Raw genomic sequence first — 17,571 nt, forward strand, 5'->3', positions numbered from 1 at the left:
GCAAACTATATGTAAACACACTTCAGATAGATTTGACAAGAATAGAGCAAAACCTGACTTGCAAAGAAATGACAAACAATTACTCTCCCCTTCTTTCTGCCTCTCTCCGTATTATTTATTTATTTATTTATTTTTGGATATCGAGGCTGCCTATTTGGATATCGAGCCTGCCTATCGGGGACCTATTTACAGAAGGCAGCACGGAGCCCTCCCCTGGATTGCAATGCAGCACTTCCACAATACAATAGCGCCCTGGATGTTTTGCCAAGCTCAACTCTTGTTTTCAGGCAGTGCACACCTGAGTCTCAGCCTTTTAAGAAGCAGCTAACAAAGACTTCTGACCCCTACCCTGATCCTGCCCTGCAAAGCCAGGGCAGGAGTGGAGAAAAGAGCAACCGGAGAATGTTTGAACAGTGCCTTTTAATCTTATCTTCGTGACACCTGACAGCACATTTGTTACAGAATATTAATGCACCGACTAAAAAGTTTGTCAGGTACAAAACCACCGTGGCAGAGGATGGAAAGCCCAAGGGAAAATATGAATTTTGCTGCATGTTAACTCCTAAAGCACCGAGCACCTCCAGCTCCTCTGCCAGCAGGTAAACAGCGCTGGCAACGTGCAGCACCCTGCCATGGGAACTGACCTTTCTCTCTCTCTCACGAGAAGCATCTGTGCTGCCATGCACTTGCAACTGTTTCCAACACCATTTATTTTATTCACTGAATGCTCACGCTGCTGCTAATTACTAAGCTCGTGCAAAATGACTCCATGTCTGCTGCTGAAATAAATGGCATTTCATCTGCTGGTTTTGCCCATCCCAGACCCAGGGCCCATCAGGTCAACGCTCAGGGGATGCGTGGTCCCCTGGCTCTCTGGGACAGCGTGACCATGGTTTTGGGGCAGCTTAAGCCTCCTTCCAGCTGGGGCAGCTGCAGGCTGCAGGGCTGGAGTGAGCAACAAGCCCAGGGACCTGGGCTGAGTGCTGTTCCCCTGCTCGAGCTGAAGTCCTGGATGACAAGGGGAGCGTTTCCCCCTAAACTCTTTTTATCTCCCTCCTCCAAGCATCTGCCCCTTGGGAAGAACACATGCCTTTTGTGCCCAAACTGTGTCCCTGCTCCTTAAACCTGCCCATTAAAACAACTCCCTGCGTATTTACACCACTGCATCACACTTTTAAATGGCTTTTCCGAACCAAAACACACTGACAAACCCAGTGTGCTTCTAAAACCCGGTGATACGACAGTACCTGATGGCTCTGAATCCACAGCTCTTCCCCCTGCAAGCTATTTGCTCAGCTTTTCTAATAATACCTTGCTTGTCTGGCAGCTCTCCAGGGCTGTCTAAGGCAATATGCAAGCTAAACATTTTTCGTCTGATTTCAATATTTTCTTATGAGTAACTATACAGTATTTTACCTAGCGAGTATTCCTGATTGCTGTAATTTAAGAACAGAGAAATAGACTACAGATGTAATATTATTATTACAATTGGCATTCAAGGTGAAAGGCATAACAATTAGCTAAGACTTAGTGAAAACATAAATGTAAAAATCTGCTTTAAAAGCCCAGCACATGGTATGTTTAGAACAGCTAATTTACCGCACATATTCCGAATTGCTCAAATGGTACAACAATTCACCCAGCAAGATACTTTTTAAACGTTTTTCTTGGGGTTTTGTATGTTTTTGGGGGGAGGTGGGGAGGTATAGGGTATGATTTTCACATTGCAAACACCTAATGTCTTATTTTTCTTCAGAATAACAAACTGTATGTGTTCTTTAAACCTGGAAAATAGATTCTTTCTTACTTCTATTCTTCTGGGCTTTGTATGCATTCCCATTAAAGAAGCAGTGTTTAAATGGTATCTGTAAACATATTCTTGAATTACAGAAAGAAGAAAAGTAGAATAGTTTCCAAAATCTGACGGTCTCTGATTAATTTTGCATTGCTGAAGTTGAGAGGATAATTTGTGAATGTTTTAACATTTACAAGTAAATAAGTACTTGCATTTACTGTATCTGATTACTGAGAAAAGTATTTGTTATGTTATTACACAGATTCAAATTGCATCTTGACCTTTTCTCGTTTAATCTGTTTACTGCAACAAAAGCAGTAATAGATAAATCTGAAAACAAGCGTGTATTTTACCCACCTCTAACTAAAGATCCCCGTGTGTGGCACGCTCTGCAATGCAGCAGAGCAAATGCCTTGCCTGTTTATTGTATCCTGCGATTTGGTAGGCAGTGGGGGGTGAAAATCCACCCCTGCATATAGGACCGGCACCTGCTTTTGCTGTGCTCCCTCCTTCGGGCCTCCTCCCCCTCTTACACCCTAAAAATAGTGCTTAAGTGGGACTAAAGTGGCGCGCTGGTCATGTGCTGGCCTTTTGCTCGGGGTGAGTTTCACCCTCGGCGAGGGAATTAAGCAAAGCTGATGTCTGCACTAAACGCCCAGCCCCAACCGAGTCTGGTCACCCCCTCAAGGGGCTGCAACGGAGCTCGGCCACGTGCACATGGGAATCACGGGGCAACAGCAGCCTGTGGATTTGGGGTGTCTGGGGTGTGATCTGGATGCGCCAAGCCCCAGGAACAGTGAGATAAATAGGACTTCTTTCCAAAAGATGGTGGGGCGGAGAGCCATGCGGCTGCTCCTCCTTCCTCTGCATCTCTCCCAGCCTGCGTTGGATTTTTCATCTTTTATTTTTATTTTTATTGAATTTCTTCCTTATAAAGTTTCAACAAAAATAACTTGAGCTGTCTCCAAGAATGAGATTAGGGAAATTTGCATTATTTGATCATTTTTTCCAGTGTATTTGGTTGGTTTGTTGTGTTTAGTTTTTTGGTATTTTTTTTGCAAGCCTAGGAAATTATACACAAAAATGACATTTAAAGAAGCCAAGGTCATAAAATCAAGAAGTCAAGAGGTAGGAAACTGTATTGCTAGAGCTGCTTGCATCCTATTCCTTAATCCACTTTATAGGCAAGCAGTACGGTCACCGGCTCACGGTATGATTTTTTATAGAGCCCAAAGCCTCAGCCACCACAATGACGGTTATGTTACGAGAACAAATCACTATCATGTAGAAAAATTGATCTCTACAGGAAATAAACGTCGTCAAAGTTGAGTGAATAAGGCAGCGAATGGCAAGAAAATAAAAGCTCCTGGCTGGAGCAGCTGAACGCAGCGCTGGAGGACGGGATTTTTAGCTGCTGCCTTGGACTGCTTGGGAGCTGCTGAGTAAATCATCAAAACCTAACTTTTCACCAGCAGTTACCAACTCCTTGTGCCTCTCCTCTGTGCCCAGCACTGGAGCTTGGAAATGTTAGATGCCAAGACACTAAAAACTTGGAGTTTCCATGAACTCGGAGATTGTTGGGCCTCCGAATGTGGATAACGTGCCATCATTCTGAGTCAGCTCAGTCCCAACCCGACCCCAAACCAGTGGATGGGCTGGATGAACCTCCTGCAGGCTCAGTTCCTCACCTGCAAACCACAATACTATGTTCCCTCTTTGCAGGGGAACTGTAAATATATCGTGCACATGAGTGCATATACAGGTAAGTGGAGGTAGTGGAGAACCTGGGTATTACAGTGGTGAGCGCTACAGGAAAGCCCATCAGGAATTATTAATTCCATCTTCAAGCACGGTTTGAATACTGCTCAACAAATGAAGCGCTGACGAATGAGGGTAAGATAAAATATTGACTAGCTGCTCCATCATTGTCTGGTCTGTGCCCTAGATAACACAAGGGCGTTTTGGAAAAAGCAGAATGGAAACACCTAATAAAAGGCTGGCGCTCCCTCGCTTTGGAGATTTAAGAATTTGTAAACTTCATCTATATATATTTATAAAGATAATTTTAATGCAGTTGCATGCATTCTATGTAGAGAGAGAGTCACATCTAGATACGTAAACATAGAGAGATACATAAGGGCATTATTATACAAATACACAGACCTTTACCTGTGTATTCCTAGGCTTTCATAAAGCAGAACCAAGCACCTGACACCTAATACAGCCCTTGATGAGAATTGACCTCTCTCCTTAGAGTGCCATGAGTAATTATTTGCCATTAGTTCTTAACAGGACGAGGTTCAGCTGGGATGCAGTAAACAAGGAAACCGTATAGATTGTTCAATATAGCCTGGCTGGCTCTCAGCTGAGGTAATAAGTGATTGTATCACACCTCCTGGATATTTCAATCACCGAGCGGTGGCTTTTATCACAGGGGAGAAGCACCTTATTAACCTGCACTTCGTCAGGTCCCTTACATGTCCATATATGCAACGCTGTCAAGACTACCCAAGTTGCCCCTTCCAGCTCACGTTGTGGTATTCCAAACCCCAAAGTGCTGCGGGGTTAAACGACTAGCAAGGTGAGGACCTGACCGGTTCATTTAGACTGACGAGGTATCGAACTTGGCTACCTCCCTACCTGCAAGAGTTTTTGCAACACGGTAAAGGCTTCCTGCTTCCCACGGTGCAAATACCCAACTGTGGCACAACGGTGGTCCTAAGAGGCAACACTGCTGGTTTGCAGGCAGAATTGTTACTAAAAAAAAAAAAGGAATATGGAGGGGGGAAATCCTCCACATGGGTTATTAAAAAAAAAAATCCAACTTACACACAAGAAAAAGGGTCGAGTTAAAACTGTGGTATTTTTGAAGACATGCGCCCTACCACTGGTAGGTTTTATGGCACGTCTCACATCATCACCCCATTCCTGTGACTCCTCCGCCATCAATAGGAGTTGTGTGCATCAAGCCGGGGAGCCCGAACACCGGGCAGGCCGTATGTGAAAAGCACCATTTTTTCGTTACGGCCGAGAACTGAAGTATGCAACTAGCACATACTGTAAAGGCATTCAAAATATGACAAAAAAATTGTTCAAATGCTTTCAATCTGCAGAAAACAAATGCTCTCTTCACTGACTTCTCTGTGGCAAACTTATAATTCTATCCAGAAAATCCAGCATTCCCAGTCTGGGCTAACGACCATGCTACCAGACATGAGTTTATGTTTTTCATGCACATTTCATGTATTCCCACATGCTGTGTTGCTGCCAATAATTTATGACTGATCTGCACCCAGCCTGCCCTTCAGCATTTTATTTAATCTCTGCAACAGTGATTTACAATGACTCATCATTAATACAAAAATGTACATGTGTGTTAACAAGTTGGGAAGAATCTAAGGAGGAAGGCGAAATTTTTTGAAAGTTGTGGCTGAATGACTTATGAGCCCGCAGAAGAAAGGCGAAGCTAAACCAGAAACGATACGTTCGCTCTTCCCCGCAGCAAACAATTTGGGCAAAAAGAACTGGTTCTCATGCACGCCGCGTTACACAGAAATGTATTTTTCAGGGAAAGGCTGGGAGAGGGTTGCCCGCGCCCCCAGAACCGAGGAGCTGTTGCTCACCCCATGGCCAGCTGCTTCCTGTGTGTTTGTGCAACCTGCACACTCAGCCACGGCCCCACAGCCCCCTTGCTCTTCTGCACCCACCACAAACAGCTGGATTACTACACCCTTGCATCTCCATCCACCACGTGTGACTGAAAAAGCCCTGACCGGCTCTACAGTGTTAAATCTTGTGGGGCTGGGGAGGAAAGGGGAATTCTCTCAATAATTTATACAATTGTAACGCCACGGCAGAATTACCAAACGAGCTCAAGCAGAGGAAGCCTGCCCTACATCCACAAGACTTCAGTTATAATGTATTTTGACCTACTTTTTTTTTTTTTTTTTTCCTTTCCTTGCACATAAGGAACTTATAAAAACACATCTGACACAAAGCCAAAGTAAAACTCAAATCCAAGGCAGGATGGGTACTAAAAACCACCCTGGAAAGTCACATGGGACAAATCCCACCAGCACTAGTTCAAAGCATCCCATGCTCATAATTCGGAAAATCTTTGATGGACCATCCCAAACTGAGCCACGTGCCCAGGCTGAATCCTGTGCTCAGGCCAGCCCCCCTGCCTGTCCCTTTTCCTGTGCTGCTCCTGTCTGAATCTGCTCCCACCTTCACCCACAGCCTCCAGCCTTCAATGCTCACCCAACATGCAGCTCCAGCTGGAAGCTGATCCATGTCCTTGCCTGAGCTGCTTCAGCCTCCCTGTATCACCCAGGGGAGCTGTGCTTCCAGCTTACCATTAAACAGGACGCCTGACAAACACGGACGGCCCCTACATCGACCACACCACCTCTCTTTCAACCACAGAAATGAGGGTATCAGCTGGACAAAACCTGGAGAATATAGAGCTGAAACAAACACTAGTTTTTCCTGGCTTGAGCCAAAATACTGCAGTTTGCGTTTACTTGTAACGTGTATTTTATGTTTAGTGCCTTTTATTCCTCCATTTTAAAGTATCTTGGAAGCCTACTTCACATGTACTAAGTATTTGGTATTTCCCTTTATTCGGTGTCTTAAAGGGCTTCAAAAAATTGATCTCCCAGGGCTGCTGTGGGGTCACAGAAATTGATAACCCTTACAAGCTATGCTTATGTGAGCCCGCCTGCGTCTCCCAGATAGTGCACTTTGTAAATTAATCCTCCAAAGGCAAATATATTGTAAGTAGCTTGTTATCTCTAAAGTACTAAATTGAAGAATACATGGGATTATATTGACAGAAATTACATTTTCTGTAATGGGGTTTAATATATCTGAAATCTCTCCCATAGGCTCCCACTCTCTCTAACACAGGAGGGTTTGTTAATGTAGGTGCAATGGACATCAAGACCAAATTTATTCACCAAAATGGATTAGGCCATGTAATCAGACCTTCAGTAATATTAATCTCTGACACTTATTGAACGGGAAAAAAATACTTTTGTCTGCAAACTGGCATTCCTCCCTCCCTTTTCCCCAGCAGGCTCGCCGTTCGCCTTGGCCATTTTCTGGGTATTACTTCAAAGAGGATAAGGTTTCCCATCATAAACACTAATCTAAAAATATTAGGACAATTAATTAGATACACTTAGTTTTACAAGGTATTAGATTGCAATACACTTCAAATATGACACTAGCTCAGGGACAGTGGGAGAAACCTGCATTTCGATGCAGGAACAAAAGGTAATAAATCAAACATTTTTAACGGGTTTGCTGTTGTGTCTTCACACTTAAATCACAGGTAATTTTCACCGGGGGCCTTCACCACATCTCCAAAAGTTAGCAACTCAAAATCCACTGCACAAACAGCACAGATCCCAATTTCCTTAAAACAATCACTACTACAGCAAGTCAGGGGCTCCAGCAAGCCTCGGCCAGAATAAATAAATACACTTGCTCCACACAGTCCTTCAGCAGGAAAAAGACAGATTGTCCTCAACGTTTGTTCAAGCTTTCAAAAACTGAACATTTTAAACAAACCAATAAATGGATATAACGATGTCAAGTCAAAAAGAAAACCCCACCAACAGCATTAAATAAAGCATGACAGCAGCACAAAATAACAATACAGTCTGCAGAAACGGGGCCCAGTGCCCATTTTTTCACCCAACTTCTCAATGACAAAGTTCTCCAAATGGATGTGGCCCTCTATTGAAGAGGACACATCCTCAGCCAGAAAGGAGGACTGGTACCCAGATGCAAACCCACTGAAATCGCTGAGAAAGCGATGGGCAAGTAAAAACTGCTGGTTTTCTGCAGCGGCAAACCTCCTAGCTCCCATCATGGAAACCATTCGCCCGTCTCTCCCACTTTTGCATCGATAAACTGCTGGGGGAAGCAGACAAGGCAAGGTGTGTCCTCAGAAATGCAAAGCGTTAGCCGGAGGGTGCCAGCAGCCGTATAGAAACACTAAGGAAAATTACTTACCAATTGTTCACTTGAAGTATAGTGAGCCCTGTGTCTTGTGCCAACTGCTTTTTCTGTTCTTCTGAAGGGTAAGGGTGCTATAAGACACCAAAATAAATATATGCATTTAAAACAATGTATTTTTTTTGCCTAGTTTTTTATTAAAACAAAACAATAAAACAAAACAACAAAATAAAAAGCAATAAAAAAAAAAAGAAAGAAAAAAAAACAGACGCATGACATCTATTATTGAAAGGTGAAAATGCTGAGGTGTGTCACTCTTTTATAATTATTAATGGGCTACTACATCACTTAATTAATGGCAGTAAAAGACAAGCCAATTATAAAGATTAGTGAAGTGGAAAAATAACTACTTAGGATACTGGCAGTACCTTCATACTCGAGAAGGATATTTGTTGCATTAGCTGGAAGTTTTTACACTTGTCTCAAATGAGTGATTAGACTCAAATCACAATTCTTTTTTTTCCTGCATTTCACAAAACAATGAAGAATGCGATATAGCACTTCACTAGAAAACTAAAAATGAACTGATGATTTTTGAGATAGCGAAGACAAATCTCGCCAGTGCCCCAAAATAATTTGCAAATAAGATCAGCATCCTGAACATAAACAAACGCCTGCATTTTGAACACAGGCCAACACAAGGTCAGCGATCAGCACATTTTTGCCTGACATTAACATAGCTGTGCTGCACTAATCCTAAGAGACGGAAAATAAATACTGGTTTAATTGAAGATAATGTTAAAATTAAATCATAAGTTAAGTTTCTTGTGAGAACTTGATTGCTTTCTCAGAAAATTCACTTCTGCATGAATACAGATTGCTTAATAAATCACCAGCAAGAACCACATCCAAGTTCGAATTTAGAAACGACATTAGCAATATCATTTCTATCCTTCCCCTCCATGTAAAAACGTCACTGTCTCGCAAGGAAATGGCCAAACATTACAAACGTAGCAATCCCCAGGAGAAACCCTGCTCTGGCTCACAAGTCAGAAGGCTCCTAACTTGGACGTGCAAGTGTCAGCGCACACTGACTCCAGATCTGGGCCGCTGCGAGGCACTTCATAACATTTCAGTAAGATCGCTTGATAAAACTGTTTACACCTACCCAAACATTGCATTTAACAGTTGTTTGTCAGAAAGCATTTGCTGTTATACACACATCCGTTTTTCCCCAAATAGCCCCATATTCTTTGGACGTATTCTTCAGCATAATATTACAGGAGATGTAAACTGAAACCTTGTAAAGTGTAAGAATTTAAAACCTCATAAAAGTCAGCGATCTTATTGGGACCGTAACTATTTAGCAGCTTTTATATGCTCTTGTAAACAGCTTAATCTGACATCTAATGGCTCCGTTGCAGGGCTGAATTGCCTCACTCCACCAAATACGGATTTTTGCTGTAGCATCCTATTGCCCAATGTGCCCATTTCAAAGCCCACTGCCATGGCCATCAGCTCCAGAAGACACGCTTACCCTGCCAAACGTGGCAGGGAACTTTCCATTCTTCCACAAACACAGTTCTTGACAGTAAGCCCACAGATAACCTGCACATCTGTAAACAACCCGCTCTACTTTGTGCACGTTCACTTCTTTTTATGGGTGATTCGCATTTTACACATGCTGAAGTCCAGTATGAATTTTAGAGTCTGCCTTATACACGTGTTCATCCCCAACAAAGTCATATTTGACTTACATCCATCTATCTGAACATAACATTTTGCTTCTCTTCAAAGAAAAAAAAAAAACTACAGAGACATTTTGCAACATTTTCATCTTTATAGCTTGCTTCCCATTTCATTTCTTTGCTATCAAGCGAGGACAAAATTATACTTTTTTTTTTCTTATTTCACTTTGCCACCTTACATGTGATCTAATTTTAAGTAATTGAACAAACTGTGTCTAATTTCATGCAGCAAGCAATAATTACTAGACAGCCTCTAGCTATTGGAATTGAGAACTCTGTCTCCATTAAGCAATTTTCAGTTGTTCTGGACTTTTTTCCAAATAGACAAGACTGGATAAAATTAGCCATCAGAATAATACAGTCACTGTAAAAATAATTGCTTTAAAAGTCCCAAACCCCAAATTCCTTAAATTGTGGGATGTTTAAGGTCATCTGAATTTTTTTTTTTTTGGTCTCATAGCCTAGCACAGCATAAACTTTTAATTTAATAAAAATCTATAACTCCCAGAATCACATGGCAGCCACGACTTCATGTCGCTAATCCCTCTTAGCTGAGGGTTCCCAATGTGTCAGGCAGGCTTTTCAACTACAACTGGGTGTGTTTAAAATATCTTAAACACTGGGCATCCTTATTATATAAGCTTTCTGCAGATCGTACCAGTTGTTCCTTTGTAGGCTACAAAAAAAAAAAAAAAAATGACTTGACAAAGAATCAGCATGCCACAGGCTAGGTTGCTATAAAAACATTCAAAGCCTTGTTGCATTCCCACCCACAGGGCTAGGAAGGCCTGGGCTACAGGCAAAGGCAGACATCACATTGCAACAGAGAGAAAGGGGGAAACCCTGAGAACTGCCATTTTATGAAGAAATAGGAAATTCACTCAAAAGTGCTTTTGCTGATCTTTATTTCACCCAGGCAGCAAAAACAGGCACCCTCCTAAAGCTTTATAATGGCTTGTTTAAAGGCATTCAGATATGTATGGCTTTAATTGGGTATTTGCATGTGTATATATTTTATATATAACATTTGCACGTGTATATATATATATGGATATATGGAAGTGTGTGTCTTAAAACAATGCCCTGATTCCCGTTGGCAAGTACACCTATCACTCCAGATCACTTTGGGATATCAAAGCAAATTGTACCACTGTTCGATAAACAGTGACTCGAGACCTTTACTTTGTTGTGTACATTAGCTCCTACCATTATCTCTTAAAAGCTTAATTATTTGCAAACAATTGATCAAGATGGGAATTTGAGAAAAGATATGCTGGACCACCGGGAGAGCTGCAATGCATTAGGAGAGCAAACAGAATTACCTTTAGGTCTTACAATAAGAATTAACGATTGGGACCGTGCATGGGGCAGTGCAAGTAGCTGTAACGCTCTTGCTGGAGTGTTTTCCATTTGATCTGCATTAACACCTCAAGAGCGGGTGAAAGCCATAAAACAGTGATTACGTATAGGAAGGCTGACCCTCCTTCCCAGAACCAGCCTGGGGATGCTGGAATACTGCAGCCAGGCTTTCTTGCCAAGGCCAGAGAAAAAGGGAAAATCCAAGAGGAAAAAAAAAAAAAAAAAAAAAAAAAGGAAGGAAGCAGGCACGTGAAAAAAAAAAAAAAAAAAAGACATTTGAAAGAATAAGGCTGACAGCAAATGACCGAGTCCAGCTCCGATATTTTCTGATAATCCCTGTTCCTCTGGATTCAGTAATGCTGCTGCAACATTATGGAGCTGCATCCACCTAACAGTATGAGCCCTAGTGCTTTTCCCTTACCATAAATCTAGCGCTGAAATGTGGATTGTTTGGCACCATTAATGTGTTTTTGAGGCTCTGTGGTATTACTTTTAATAATGACTTAGTACAGAAGTGATTGCTTAATAACACCATCAAAGTCTGCATGCAAATGAAAATTATCCCTGGGGGATTTGCCCAGGGTAATATGAACAGTTAAGGAACATTTGAAAAGGTAAAAATAACTATGCAAAATATGAGTCAGAGCAGTCATTTTAGCAGTAACAAAGAAATCAAAGTGACAGAGAGAAAAATGTAACTTTCCATCATATTCTCTCCTCACTGTTTTATGAATGGTATTTAGAGAGCAGCAGTCTTAATGAAAGCCCTTTTTTAATGCAGCCAAGATCACTTTCAGCAAAACAAACAATAAGACTTTTTTTTTTTTTTTACCACCTTTGACTACAGCCAGTTGGGTAAAGTCTACAGAATATACAGATGGAAGGTGTCCAAGTCCCTATCTTAATGATCCTCCTTGTCCAAACGTACTCCTTTCATCAAATTTTCCACCACGAGCTGCCCGTGCTGGATGCCAGGCCAGTGATAGACTTTATCTTATCCGCGCTGGTAAAGAAGTATCAATAACACTCCCTCCCCTTCTGACTCGCCCACTGGAGCAGCACATCCTAATGGTCACAGAAGGGCTGGAAACAATCCTGCCTGGGGCTTGCTGCTGAGATACCGGGGGGCAAAACTGCCCCTTTCCACCCCAGCCTGGTAATTTTGGGGAGCACGGCACCGCCTCAGCACCCAGCCTGCCAGCCAGCCCCACCAAAGCCCGGAGGCAGGAGTGATTTCCCAGCACAACGTGGCACTATGAGGGGCAGGGGAAGGGGCTGGGGAGGAACTGATCTAACACGGGGAGTGGTGGCAGCGCTCCAGCATCGCCCTTATCACGGCGGTGCTGCCGCTTGGCTGAACGCGCCGGGAGAGCCATTTCGGAAGTGCTTTCATCCCCTTCCTCCAGCCCTCTGCCTCCTCCGGAGCTAAGTTTAATGCACCAACACGAGATGACCTTGAGCGAAGCTCTGGTATGCGATGGGGGAGAAACCACCCCCCAAAATTTACACCCTCAGGAGTCCCTATTAACCATTTTCTAACCTCAGCAAGAAAAGAAAAATAAAACCACGTTAATTTAACATTTCTCAATGGCAACCCAGCCTGCACCTTACTCAGTAACTGGAATAAAGCCCCCCAGTGACATGCTGAACCCTGAATCCTTGCTTTAGCCAAACTTGTGCAGGGTCAGCCAACGCGCCAGCGCAGCGCTTGGGGGCTCTCCCCTTCCCCTGCCTCCTCCTGGCTTGTGTTTGAACTGTTTACATTGGTCACCATCAAATTGATCTACGATATATATATTTTTTAAATATCCATAATGCTTTCCTATTGTCTCTTAGCTTTATGAATTAGTTTGCCTGTTCCCGTGAATGCCTTTTTGTCTCCTGACTGCACATTATCAAAGGGACACTTTGTGCCCACCATTTGCATTACAAAAGCAGTGCATGGTGCAGTCGAAGAACATAGCTTGAATTTATAGCAGTTGAGCCCTGGGTCCTCACACATACTGGACTCGGAAAGAATAACGGGGGCTCCTGCCTTCACCAAGTAGCCAAAAATGTTTGGATCACTATCAGCAAAGTCACCAGACTTCAACCTGCTTCCTTCACTTGCCATTCAGAGGGAGCGATACAGAGGCTGCCTTCAGCCTGCTCACCTACTCTGCAGGCTGCAGGGATCGCAGGCAGGCTCTGTGACCTGCTTTACATTCAGGCCGTAAAAAGTTGCCAAGTGGAGGTGAGCTGCTCGAGGGAGAAAAAAAAAATCAACTCGGAAGCCAAAAACTTGATCCTGTTTATCACATGGGACTGGCTCGCACGCTGGAGGAAACACTAAACACTGAGCAGGAAGCTGTTTTATTGGAAATGCATCTAGGAGGATAGGAAGAAAAACCCTTTGCAAAGTTTGCACAGTCTTTTCCTTGGCTGAGAGCGGTGAGTCAGCCTGATAATGCTGTTGAAGTGTTAGCTGGCTTCGGCATTTAAACCTCCCTGTTGCTTTTTCAGCGCAGCAAGAAAACGCAGCCCATATGACACAGCCCTACTACAGACAAAGCCAGCCTTTTCCTCTTTCAAAAGAAAATATTTCCTCAACTTATTATAATAGCTTAATATCCCCGCAGTAAGATTTTCATAGCGTTACTGTTAATAAATCCTGGTGCTGCCAGAGTTACTGAACTGCTAACTGTGATCGCTAAACCAACAGGCGTGCTCAGGCTTGTAAAGTTAAAAATGCAGAAAAACATGCAGCGTGACACATCCCCCGACTGCTGCATCCCTCCACTGCTACAGCAAGGCCAGGAGTTGCAGCTTAACTTCTGTATAGGCTGATCCCTGCGAGGTGGGCTCTGAGATGCTTCCCTTACAAAAAGGCTTTGCAGGCGGCTTTGGCAACCACGCCAGAAATAAAAAGGGGGAAAAGAGGCAGAATCGGACTCTCCCGAGGAAAATGCACGCTGTAAAGCACAGAGCCAATCCCCAAAAAGTTTTAACATCCCAACATGCGCTCGTAGAGAGAGCTGATTAAACAGGGCTGGCTTTGCTTTTGCAGGCAGGGGGCTGGGAGGTGGGGGAGACTTTCTATTTGTGGGGGCTGAAGACAGGGAAGAGGTATGGGCAACAGCGACACTGTTTAATGAAGGAGTTGTGTTGAGGGGGGGAAAATAAAGCTCTTTGCTTCTCTTATTTCCCATTTCCCCTTTTGTAAATAATTTTCTTGCAAGAGTTGTCTGTGAACAACTTTTGGCATTTGCTAACATAAATATCCTTTCCAAGGCTGATGGAGAGGCATGGTATGGTTTTGGATGCGCTGCCAATACTTCTCTGGTGGCCCCATCAAATTATTCATAATGTGAGCACTCATTAAGGAAAAAAAAAGTTCAGATCATCCCTCGCACAGGATATTACAGAAGTCAGAAAATGGAAAAACCTTTTAACTGACCTAATCCATCCCCTGGCTGCTACAATATTATTCCTTCCATACCATATATTATTACCCGCTGCCTTTTCCAGTTCAGCTCTAGCTGGTCCAAGCCGTGGTGCTCCTGCTATTTCCTTTTGGAGACACTCTGATAGACCTCAGTGTTTGGAGCTTGCCCCGGCGCATACCAGCTTGCAGCTGAAGCTGTGTCCATGCAGACACTCCCCCGCCATACCAGGGTAATTGAGTGGAGATTTTCCCATCTCCTACATTCCTTTAGTGCCTGGACGTATGTGCATGCAGAAACACACGTGGGACTTGCACACACACATCAGCTTCTCTTAATAAGCTTAAGAAGTGATTTTTTTTTTTTGCTCTAGTGTCAAGACAATTTGTGATAATGGGACATGGCCAGTGCACTTTCCCTTTCCCTGCCCTGTTTTTTCTTTATTATCATCTTATTGCTGTGCCACAGCCTAAAAATAACCAAGGACAGGGTAATTAAAGTAAGTATTGCATCCGAAAAGATCAGCAAAACTGTCTTCAGCACAGCACACGACTGAAAACAATGAAATATTACATCCAAGTGACACCGAAGTAACCGAGGAAATGCATCATCAGACTTCCAACCACATTAGAGCTAAAATCCACATCCTACAAATGAAGGTTTTTAGTTAGAAGGCCACTGAGGTGGCAGGAAGGTGAGCTGCAGCCCTGCACGGCATCCCAAATCCCCCCTGCCTCTGCTGGGTGAGTGGCAGGGAGTTTTGTTTTTTGTTTTTTTTTTTTTTAATCTTTTTCTGTCCCCGGCATGTTAAAGGAAATCCAAACTACCTGGGAACTCCATAAAAGTGCTTCTGTTGTTTTCAGAAGCAGCCTAACACAGATTAGCTCAGGTAAATATCTCCTAACCAGGAGCCTTTTCTCAGCAATAAGTCACTGTCCTTATCTACCTTAAATGACTTTCTAAACAGGTGGGCTCGGAAATAACTCCACAATCTCTGCTAAACGCCAGCGCCAGCGGTTGTAATCCCACAGATCTCCGCCTAAAGCTTTTATTTGTGCTTTCTGCTGGCTTTCTCAGGCTGCCTTTGGCATTTCAAAATGTACGTGGGGGATAAAAACGCCCCCACTGCACCGTATCCGTCCCCAGTGGAGTGACAAGGGAGAAGGAGTAAGGTCCTGAACATCAGCCCCCAGCTTTAGGGTGGAGCAGGAGCTTTAGGGATAATCCTTAGGGAGACAGCACCCCAAACAATTTGGGAAGCCTCACGCCACATTTTCCCATGGAGGGACCAAGCGGTCATGGAAAGGAAGTTCAAGGCACCACACTGAGGTGCCCATCTCCAACGCCAACACGAGGCAGGTTTTACATTTGAATGTTTTCTACTAAAAAAAAAATAAACAAACAAACAGCAACAAAAACCACACCGAGGAAGGAAATGAAAAGATATTGCTGCTATTTTGCAACGCCGCTTTGTTGGCATGGAAAGTCCTTGAACAGATGCCCCGTCCACCATTAAATATTCACAACGTATCCTTGTAAAAGAATAAAGCCCGCTCAACTTATAAGCAAAAACACAACGTGTTCTTCATAAAAAATAAAAAAATGCATTTAAAGATCCAGGAGGAAAATAAAAAGGAGGGAAAAAAAGAAAGAGCTAGAGAAACACCACCATTCTCAGAAGAAGCAGAGACTCTTGGAAGTAGTGCACATTCTGCGGCGTTAATTTTCCCACTTAAATTACAGTGATGCTGTAGCCTCATCTCATTAGAGATCATTGTCCCCAGTAGACAGTTGTGTTTATGGGGGATTCTTGCTGTTCCACACCTGCTGCTCAGGTTGCTACGTGATCAAGCCTGCATACAAACAGCAGTCTTGAGGTTGCTGGACTGCAACTGATGAGCCCGGGCTAATTCAGGGGTGATTATGTAGTTTACTGGACCACTAAACCTCTTTAAGCTTGTAATTACTGCCTATTTGAGTAAAGAACATTCAAAAGCAATTCACTGCATCATGCCTGCCACAGCTGGAAGCAGGCTGCCAGCAGTCTGCGGGGACATTAAAATCTGCAGGGACGGGGATTCGAGCACAGCTCGTAGGCACTCACGGCGGCGGCAGCCAAGTGTGTTCACATTCCAGCTCACCTTTTCTGACCAGGCGTACTATTAAAGGTGCAATGGAAACTATAGAAAAGCAATAAAGATGACAAATAACGGGGCATAATTGAAAGAACTGCATTTTAATGACTCTCCCCTTCTTCCCTCTTCTCCCCTTCTATTGGCTTTAAGAAGAAATAAAAAATTGAGCCTTTTTGTCATGACAAGGGAAGGGTAAGAAAAGGCCTTTTGCAAAATGGGAAATGAGCTGCATCCATGTGAGCGTTTCTCTTTTGAGAGCTGGGGGGCTTTTTTCATGTTTTGAAGTTTCGGAAAGAAAAAGTTCCTTTGCCGAGTGAATGCAGAGTAACTCTGACTATGTATTTGCCATCAATGACAACATGCAGACATCTCCATTACTGAAACTTAATGAAAAACTCCAAAAGCGTCCTCTCACCACTGCATCACTTGCAAGCACAGGGAAATGACCCAAACCACCACTTTGCAAAACAACTCTGCCCTGCACAGGCGCACAAAAGTCAGGCACACAACCTCATTATAGGCACAAGGTGAGTTTTTTGTTTTTTCATAATAAACACACATCCCTCTGATTCTTTTGAGTTTTGAACCACTCGAGACCTCTTTTTCAAGTGTGCCTCTGCAGCTCTCAATGAGTGGGAAGTTATTAATAGAAGGAACCTTGGTTTTGCACAGCTAGGAGGCTCTGGGAGGGGGGGCTGGAGGAAGAGCAGCAGATAAAATGGGACCTGTGACAGCGGCTGAGGGGTTGGTAGTGGTGATTTTCACAAGCGAGCAAACTTCAGGTCCAGCCAGGATTGCTCAGACAGAGAAAGAGAAGAAAAGCAATGGCAAACCCCATGGAATGACAAAAGGAGGAGGCCAATGTTGCTGCCAAGCCCTGACACCGTGCTGGCATCACCAAGAGCTCCAGAGAGGTGGCAACTGCTCACGGGGCTCTCGTTGAGGAGCTCCCTGCTTGAGCCTCCCTTTAGGTTCCTTTCCCCAGCCTCTCCGTGAGACCATCTCCCTCTTACCTCAATGTGTGAGGTCTGGGAGATGGCCTAATGAGCTGCACCATTAACTACCTGCATGGAACCTACTTCAAAGCCTCGCTGGACATTCGGATACCCAGCACACATCAGTGACATCTCCCTTTTCTGCTGACAACT

At 43.6% G+C, this 17,571-nt stretch overlaps 1 protein-coding gene across 3 annotated transcripts in view; it reads right to left on the bottom strand.

Annotated features, from left to right (window-relative positions):
• MEIS1 (Meis homeobox 1) overlaps positions 1-17,571 on the bottom strand; it is a 103,947-nt gene that overhangs the window by 13,678 nt on the left and 72,698 nt on the right. For all 3 annotated transcript variants that reach the window (XM_032184773.1, XM_032184772.1, XM_032184771.1), the window contains exon 9: positions 7,817-7,893. In XM_032184773.1, the coding sequence (XP_032040664.1) occupies positions 7,817-7,893 (77 nt within the window). The remainder of the gene's footprint in view (positions 1-7,816; positions 7,894-17,571) is intronic.

The sequence above is a fragment of the Aythya fuligula genome, chromosome 3 (assembly GCF_009819795.1).
Source record: "Aythya fuligula isolate bAytFul2 chromosome 3, bAytFul2.pri, whole genome shotgun sequence".
Taxonomy (NCBI): Eukaryota; Metazoa; Chordata; class Aves; order Anseriformes; family Anatidae; genus Aythya; species Aythya fuligula.